General features: G+C 34.4%; 1 protein-coding gene across 1 annotated transcript; it reads left to right on the forward strand.

The window, feature by feature from the left end:
• The first annotated feature begins 309 nt into the window (after positions 1 to 309).
• LOC108773789 (thyroid peroxidase-like) lies at positions 310 to 9899 on the forward strand. The gene is made up of 5 exons (XM_018539726.1): positions 310 to 314; positions 475 to 495; positions 5723 to 6172; positions 8268 to 8820; positions 9825 to 9899. The coding sequence occupies exons 1-5, from the start codon at positions 310 to 312 to the stop codon at positions 9897 to 9899; spliced, it is 1104 nt and encodes a 367-aa protein (XP_018395228.1).
• The last annotated feature ends 203 nt before the right edge of the window (positions 9900 to 10102 follow it).

Consider the following 10102-nt stretch of genomic DNA (forward strand, 5'->3'; position numbering starts at 1 on the left):
CGCCAGTCTCGCTTGTATTACTCCGGTCGGTCTCGATATTTTCCGCCAATCGGCTTCTCGTGGGAGAAGATTTCCGATCAGCGGTTCTCGACGACGGTCGGCGTTTTCGGCGGCTGCTGTCTCTGAGAATTATTGTGTAACATATTTACAGGCGCGTTGCCCCTTTTTCGATGGCACCATAGGAACGATGCATTTTAGGGGGGCACCGTTACAACTTCAAAACCAATCCAAACGTAGACACTTGGTTCACAGATGAATCGGGAGCAAATGGTCGATATGGGACAGGCATATATGGGCCCAATATAAACCATGAGGTAAGCATACCAATGGGTGAGCTGACCACAGTGTTTCAAGCTGAAGTGCTGGCCATTCTGAAATGTGCAGAACTTCTGCTAAAGGGGAAAAGCAGAAAACAAATACATATTTACACAGATAGCAGAGCAGCTATCGAAGCACTTGTAAGAACCTCCACAGAATCATCTGTGGTATGGTACTGTATGCAAGCACTCACAACACTAGGGGCAACAAATCAAGTAACCCTAGTATGGGTTCCTGGACATCAGGGTATATCTGGAAATGAGAGAGCGGACGAGCTGGCAAAGCTGGGTATTGAAAAGGTCCCGACTGAACAGATCGTCTGGGTCCCATTTTCAGCAGGAACAAAAATGATCAAAGAGTGGCTTGAACGGGAACACTCGAGCTCCTGGAAGGGGGCAGAGGGCTGCAAACGAGCCAAACAACTTATGAGACATCCCAAACCAACAAGAACTAGAGAATTGTTGGCAATGGGAAAAGCAAAACTGAGGAGCGGTATAGGCCTCTTGACGTCATACATGCCTCTCAGAGCACATCTATTTAACCTAGGACTAACGGAACAGAAAGAATGCCGGCTATGTAGAGAAGAAAGCGAGGACAACATGCACCTATTATGTCGCTGCCCTGCACTCGCTTGTAAAAGATACAGATCCTGAGGACATATGTTTATGACACCCAAGGATCTAGAAGATGCGAAGCTCAACAGTCTAATAAGACTGGTAAACGATACGAGACTGGGCTTGATTGTATGACCTACGGAACAAGCAGGGAGTGACAATAGAACCTCATGGATCTAGGTCACGTTTGAAGGCTAATAAAGCCCACCTGCAAGCTATTACTACCACTACTACTACTATGTCAATTTTTGTTACAACGATAATGATCTCTTCTTTTTGATTGATATAATGAGTGTTCAAAACCAAGCGATTTTTAAATCATTTGATAGTTATATTTAACCTGATAGTAATATTTAACTTTTATTAATAGACTATCAAGACGTTACAAATAAACGTTCCGACAATCGTTTGCGAGCAACTCTGGTATCACTCGGAAAGAGGATTTATCTTTGACTTAATATGATGTTTGATTCTCAGTTATATTCCATTATTTCGTTCAATGTTTTTATCATCTCAGGATGGTCCAATCCAGGGACCGAAACATGTATAAATGAATTATAATCAAACATAATATAAAGGCAAAGAAAGAGTCAAAATATGAATCGAAGTCTGAAGAGGACTCAATTAGAGAGTCGAAACTGATCACTTAATGTCTAATTAATTTTAAGTCAAATTATTGTTGAAAACTGCTTATTTATTGTAATTTATTTAGTTTTATTTCATAAGTAAATTTGTTATCAGTTATATTTAAATTATTTTGACTCTTTCTTTGCCCTTATATTATGTTTGATTATTGTTTATAATAAGAGTCCTTGTCACAAATTTTAAATAAATGAATTATGTCTTGACATATACAGGGTGTCCGGTCAGACCTTTCCCACTGCATACAGGAAGGTAGATGGGATCGAAATAAACATAAAAGTCCTTTACCGTTTATCGAAATTTGTAATAATAATCAAGATATTAATATTTACAATTGTACTAATAAGAGCGCTCCGATGGAAACGCTCTGGCCGCTCGAGATATAGCCCGGTCCAGTTTGTCAAACGATGATCGCGCCGGCAGCGCATTGGAGAGGTAGGAGGGGAAGCGCGATGCGGACGCTAAGCAACTACGCGCTTCCCCTCCTACCTCTCCAACGCGCTGCCGACGCGATCATCGTTTGACAAACTGGACCGGGCTATATCTCGAGCGGCCAGAGCGTTTCCATCGGAGCGCTCTTATTAGTACAATTGTAAATATTAATATCTTGATTATTATTACAAATTTCGATAAACGGTAAAGGACTTTTATGTTTATTTCGATCCCATCTACCTTCCTGTATGCAGTGGGAAAGGTCTGACCGGACACACTTTATAATTTTTTTTATATAATCTCTTACATTTTTTGGCGTTTGTTAATATGTTAATTTAATTTAACAATATTTTATATCTTGACTTTAAATTTGAATAAGAAATGGTTACCGACTCTTACTTGTCCTTGTTCTTATCATATTATTATTTCAATTTGTAAGATTACTAAATTATAATATAAAGATAAAGTAAAAGGTAAATCTCCGGGAATCGTCGACAAATAGAATTAAGAAACCATATAATAATAAAACCAATTAATATTCCTTATAATTCAAGAACAAGTTAGAGAGAATAAAGGCAATAGGAGACGGACGAAGAAGACGTCGCGCAATTAAAAACGACACAATTAAGTGACAAAAACCATTTATTCAAAAACCTTTCTTTTAAGATATTGGCGCTCTTAAATGTTTCGGCTAATTTTTTAGACTTCTTTAGAGAAACAAAATAATTTACATAACAATTCAATACAATTTTTCAATCAACGGTGAGCTCCTCCACACCGTGTTAATTAAGATAAGTATACTTTTACAAATTATTATTCTAATTAATAATTAATATCGTGAGAAAGAATTGTTCTGATAATCAATTTCGTAATAACATTATTTCCAAAAAACTTATTACGTTTATTAGCATATTTGATTATACGTAAGTAATATTTTGACATTGGAATAATTACGTATTCACTTTAATTGCATTATCTTTCAGTAATAAAATGTATTATGTCAAAATAGTTTAGAGAACATCAATGCAGACATACTGAAAGAGTACCGTTCGGAAACCATTACCAAGAAAAAAAAATGATGCGGAATGATTTTCTATGCAGTCTACGCGTTTCATGCGTAACTCGGAACGTACCCTTTGAAATAACTCATGCGACCAATGATAGCCTCGCGTGGCTATCTCGATTAATCACACTGCAGAGTCTGCGCGGCGTGAGTGGCGAACATAACAGTGCCTCGATGAGACTCTTGGTAGAACTAGAACAAACGGGAATCGGTAATAGGAGATCTCTTACACAGTAATAAGTCATTTTGGCTTTTGTGGATCGTCTGCTTTCTTTCATTCTATACCTTTGACCAAATTTAATTAATTGACTTCCTGTTTTGACTGATCAGGATATTGAGAACTGGTTTTTAATTAATATTAGTATTATTTGCGATGCGGTACTTTGTAATCATGAGTTCCTTTATTCTCGGGATGATTTATTATAATTTTAATTCTTTGGTAATTAGTTCTCACAATTTTTTATTTCTGATATTTTCAATTATTCTGTTCTTCTTTTTTTTTCTTTTTCATCCATTTAGTTTTATTTGTTATTTACTCTGTATCTTAATTATCACGACATGGAGAAGTTCACCGTTGATTGAAAAATTATATTGAATAGTTATGTAAATTACTTTGTTTCTCTAAAGAGGGCTAAAAAATTAGCCGAAACATGTAAGAGCGCTAATATCTTAATAAAAAAGAAAATTTTGAATAAATGGTTTTTATCACTTAGTTGTGTTGTTTTTAATTGCGCGTCTTCCTGGCTCTTATTGCTCTTTATTCTCTCTAATTTGTTTTTGAATTAAGAAATTTTTAAGTTTAAAAAATTAAAAATATAATTAAAACGAAATCAAACTATATGCATATGAACAACGGAAACTCTTTTAGGAATGCAAACTTAAGAACGTAAAAATTTCTTAAGATTGATTTTGTTTTAATTATATTTTTAATTTTTTAAGTGTAAAAGTTTCTTAATTTTTTTATTGATGATTTTAGGATTTGCCCTGTACTTTATCTTTATTATTGTTTTGACATCGAGAGCATTGTTTTAATATCAATTATTTTTACTAAATTATATCCAAATTTTTATTTCTTTACTTCGTTTAACTTTTAAAAGTAAGTGTATACATATTTTACTTACAAAAACTGCAGCTATAATAAATTAAAAAACTTGCTATTTTATAAAAACATGAAAAGTTCAGAAATAAATATTTAGTAATTCAAACTTTAATATAACTATATATTATAGAATTTCTAAATGTTAGGTCAATCGGAAAGTTCTGTCTGTTTTTTTTTGTAAAAAATTTGATTTTATTTAAGAAACGAAATGGAAAAGTACATCAATCAAAATATTGTCTATTGTGTTAAAGATGACTTTTTCCCATCTTTCGGGCAGCAAGCGAATTCCGTGGGGAAAGAATGACTCATCCTTAGAGACTATCCAGTCAGAGATCCATTTCGACGTCTTCATAAGAATTGAAGCGTTTTTCAGCAAGTGCATGTGCCATCGATCGAAATAAGTGGTAGTTGGAAGGGGCACAGTCTAGTGAATAAGTCGCATGGGATAGTGTACTTCTCAGCGAAGTGCTTCTAACGTTTCCTTAATGAGTTTTGTGACGTGAGGTCGAGCGTTGTCGTGAAGCAAGATCGCTTTATGCTGTCTTGTCTTATATTCTGGTCGTTTTTCGCGCAATGCTCGGCTCAAATGGATTATTTGTTGTTGGTAGAGATCTCCTGTGACTGTTTGACCAGATTTCAACAGCTCATGGTACACTACACCCTTCTGGTCCCACCAAATACAGAGCCTTCTTCCCATGAATCTTGCGTTTTTACGTCAATGTCGATGGTTGGCCTGGATCACAAATAATTTTTCGGCGTTTATCGAAATGGATCCATTTTTCATCGCCAGTCACAGTTCAATCCAAAATATTCTTTCTTTGTTGCCTATCAAACAGAATTTCGCTGGTAGGTTTACGCCTTTCAATGTCTCTTGGCTTCAATTCATATGGGACCCATTTTCCTTCCTTGTAGACCTTTCCTAAGGTTTTTAAACAATCGGAAATAACAGATTCAGCACAATTTAATACTTCTGCAAGTTGTTTTTGCGTTTGACATGGGTACTCATTCTGCAATTCTTTGTTTTCAAATAATTTTAGCCATCCAGAACACTCTTTGTCCTCCACATCAAAATTACCACTTTGGAAGCGTCGATACCATTCCCTGCATGTCTTATTGAAAGGAGCACTATCACTATAAACTTCTATAAGCATTCCACGAGCTTCAGCAGCAGTTTTCTTCCATTTGAAGCAAAAGATTAACACTTCACGCAAATACGTTTGTTTGGTTCAAATGTCGACATTTTAATTCAGTAAGAAACAAAGTTATTGATGCAAACGTATACTTTTATATACTGATTTTATTAACAGATGGTAAAACTAAAAAATTAAGCTGGATTTAAACATTGTAATTATCGACAATTCCAGCTTATAGATACTTGCTGTTAAATGGATGGAACTTTCCGATTGACCTAATACATCGAGCTATCAGTAAACTCAAAAATTTGATCATGTTACTAAAAGACGTTAAATTACGTGACGAAAATATCGTAAATATTGAAGTAATTAAAAGTTTATCGAGCGATTAGATTTTTCAATACGATTCACGATTTCACAGAGTGGTTTTCACCATGGCTTTAGTGGTATCCGTTAGCTACTCTATGAGTCATACCATTTCCACTAATCCAGCGAATGACAATGCAACGTCTCCTGACAATTTAAGTAGTGCCTTGATATTAGGACTGGCACTTGAGTCTATTTCGCACGTAGCCTTCAGCAGTACCGTTAGTGCCACAACTGAGCTCAATTCTATCTTAATACCTAAAGAGGATATCAATACGTCAAAAAAGCATTGGAACCAACTGGAATATATCCAAGGATTACGAGCTGGCGAACAGGCGATGAAGGATCGTCAATCCGCGGATGCGATCGCCGCGAAGTCGCCGTTGTTATTTTCATCTCCTGAATCCAGACATCGTCACGCGGTGAGCACATGTTCCAACGTTAGTGCTCTTGCTTTAGCAGCGGTGGGCGAAATCGCGGCGACGAAAATGATCGAGAAAATGAGGTAAGACTTCGTTTTTTCCTGCAAGTATCACAAAATATGACACATCTTCAATTTTTTTTATGCAAAAATATTATTAATAAACTTTTTATATGTAAATTAAATTATTAAAATTATCTTAAACAATCATAATTCGCATCAAAATTCAGAATATAATATTATTTTTATGTACTGTGTAAAGAGCGTTTAAAAAAATTGAAACATTTGAAAAAAAAACAAGGTAATTAATAGGTTAAGATGAATAAATCCAAAAAAATCAATAAAATGTCAATATGAGCTGACACAGTTATTAATTTTTTTTTTTTATATAAAATTTATTTGAAATGAATAATAAAGCGTATACGACTTACGGTTTCGACTTAAGGATCATCTACAATGGAGATCCGTAACGTAACCTAATCTTAACCGTAACCGTAGACCACCGAAGGAGCACTTCCGTAAAAAGTTAAATTATTTGAACTCTTTACGGTTACGTTGAGGAAAAAATTTTATAGAGGTTAGATCAAGGGATTGAATTGTTTCCTACACATTTAGCTAATAAATTATAATAATGCTTTACGATCGGATCGGGTTTTAATCGATTTGATCGAGAAGTGTAGTCACTTATACGACAAAAGCTGTTCAGATTATAAAGATCGTGTAAAAGCACAGAATTCATGGGAGAGCATTGCAAAAGCAATGAATTCAACAGATGTGTATAAATTGTCATTATTATATATACATATTTATTTTTGAGCGTAATTGAAAAACAAAAGTATATTGTAATTATTGTACTCTATAGTTAGTGATTGCCAAAGTCGGTGGAATCAACTGCGCGATCGTTTCGCGAGAGAACGAAGAATATTAAAAGCAGATCCTTCCCATCGGGATCAGGATCAAAAGCGCAGAGTCCTAGTGCTGTATTTCAAGTTCTGCAATTTCTGGACTCACACGTTCGAACCAGAAAGTATATAGTATGTAATTTTAATCTTACAAAAATATGAAAATAAATGGGTGATGTTTGGATCTGTAAAATAATTTTTAAACATTAATACTTAAGGAATTTTTAAACATTAATATTTGTAAAATTGATTAAAAAATGTACAGAAATTTTTGTTTATCTTCAGCAACTTCATCGACACTTGAATTTATTTAAATCCTACAATTAGTCTAGCATTGTCAAAACACAAAATACTGCTTCACAGATTAAAAACGACTCCTTACGGTTCGTTAAGTTAACGTTACGTTACGGTTACAGGCAGCCATTGTAGACTATACGGGGCCGATTTCTTAAGTTACGGTTACGTTAACGTTACGAATCCCTATTGTACCTGCGCCTTTACGGTTAAGGTTCTCTTCAGTACAAAGAAAATTAATTAAATATAAAAGTTACATATAATACAAAATAGTAGCGCATACAAGATATAAATTATTTAAGTGTAAAGTACAAAATATCGTGGTGGTAATGTTCGAATTTAAATTAAATCTTGTGTACGTCAAATTGTTAAGTTTACAAAAAATTATTAAGAAAAAGAAACCAAAAGAGTTAGAGTATACTTTACATTTTTAATGAAAAAAATTTTTTGTTAAAAGATATGACAAATTGGCTTACATGATTGTCAAGATTAGGCTGTTATTAGTGTAGTATTTGTACTGGTTCCATTATACTGTTCAGTTTATTATGTAGGCACAACTATGAATAATTTAATATAAAGTTATTATAAGTAGTAATTGATATCAAAATTTAGTTCACTTACATGAAATTATAATAAAAAGAAAATTATTAGCCACGACGTTAACTGTTTGGCAGACAAATGTAAAATGAAATAAAGAAAAACAGTGAGCAAACGGAACATGTATGTCAATGACAATATGTATAAATGGTAAATAATAAATATAGACAAGAATAAATTTGTAGAATAGAAGCATTACGTCTCCGAAAATAAATCTGTATATAAAAGGTCAAGAGAAAGTGTGTCATTTTGTAGATTCAAGTCTAGTTTTTGTTTTTTAATAAATTAAGTGTTTGATAGATGCGGCATATATACCGGAGTTACCCTATGTTTAGTTGATTAGAGGATTAGATTGATAGAATTTCATGGGTATTATTTTATTTGAGGTCCACTCATGATAAACCATCGGCGATCGATACTATCTTCGACAGCGGCTGGTTACCGAGAAATGTGTGCAAACGATATTTCGCTCGCACTTGTAAAACTGGCAAATACCGAACTATTGACGGCAGCTGCAATCGGCCAAGAAGCTGGGGCGCCAGTATGATGCCTTTTCGAAGATGCTTGCCGTCCGATTACGCCGACGGAATCGAATCGCCTCGAAAGGCACGGTCCGGAAACGAGTTGCCTTCCGCTAGAGAAGTTAGTTTGAAAGTACACAAACCTTCGGCCAGCAGTAATCCGTCCTTCACCGTGATGCTGGCAGTGTTTGGCCAGTTCTTGGACCATGACATCACTGCGACCGCGCTCAGTCAAGGTGTCAATGGAAGTTTCTTATCATGCTGTTCGCCATTAGGAAGACAGCATCCTGAGTGTTTTCCCGTGCAAGTGGAAGCCGGCGATACTGAGTACGATCTGACTGGCAAAACCTGCATGGATTTTGTGAGATCAGCACCGGCTCCACAATGCAAACTTGGTCCTAGAGAACAGCTCAATCAGGTAATCTTAAATATATTCATATACAATCTATTTACAAATAATTTTTAATCGAAAGAACAATCCTGCAGTCTCTTCTTTTAATGTCAATGCTAAAAGAGAATTAAAAGAGCAGTGTATTCTTTATTTAAAAAAATGAATTTTTATAGATATCCAGCTCAAAATTAATGAAATTTATGTTACTCTTATCCGGATCTAACGATGAGTCTACTGAACATATACAATTTTTATTATTAAATTTAAATTAATAAGATGAAAATATTCAAGGACTCTTAATATAACAATAATCAATACAAATTAAAAGGGGCGAAGTAATTGATTGATTATTGTTAAATTTAAATTATTAAAATAAATTTAAAATTTATTAATAAACATTTAAAAAAATGGCATTGTAATGTCAATAAAATTAAAAATAACATTTTAAGCATAAATATGACCTATATTTAATTACACCATTATGACAAAGCGTCATGTCTGCCCCACACAAGACGCTTCACAATCATTACATTGAATCTTGTAGATATTATTTTTGGATGTGTGGAGACGAGTCTTTTTGTACCTTGATATATTTACTCATTTTATTCTATTATACTACGAAAAGATACTCTAATATCGTTCTTGTTAAATCGTTTGAATTTTTCTGCATGGACTGGAATGTACCGTGAGCCAAGATAAACCTTCTTTATCTTACAAGGGGAGGGCGCGAGGTGTTACTCACCGATTTTAAAAAGGCTTATGAATGTTAAAGTATTCTAGTAATAGAGTACTTTGGTAGAGGGATACGACCCAACTCTCAGCCGTTTTCGAGAAAAACCGGTTTAAAGTTTACAAATACAAAGAATAACTAGGCTAATGAGAGTAAACTCGCTGTTATCAATGCGAAATCACAAAAAACAATATATATTCGTTAACAATCAAAAAATGTCAAATATAAAATACTATACGTTTCGGCCTAACATCCGGGCCATCTTCAGTAGTAAATTCACATAAAAGACATGAATCTGTAGAAAAGTGGTCACTCTCAACGTCAAACAATCAAATCCACATGGTTGGTAGGTCATGTGCAAACGACAAGACGTTAATCTAAGTAAAAATTAAAAATTAATGACAATGATTGAAGAAAGATGAAAATGAACACTCACCGACAAATCCATGATTAACAAGATAAAGTTGTACTAAAGAAATAAAAGATTAAAGTTTACAGTTCCGTATGTACCGGTCGCGTTAAACCCATTGTCGAGAAGGCGACTGAGAGTTGGGTCGTATCCCTCTACCAAAGTACTCT

The sequence above is a fragment of the Cyphomyrmex costatus genome, unplaced genomic scaffold (genome assembly GCF_001594065.2).
Source record: "Cyphomyrmex costatus isolate MS0001 unplaced genomic scaffold, Ccosl1.0 scaffold1038, whole genome shotgun sequence".
Taxonomy (NCBI): domain Eukaryota; kingdom Metazoa; phylum Arthropoda; class Insecta; order Hymenoptera; family Formicidae; genus Cyphomyrmex; species Cyphomyrmex costatus.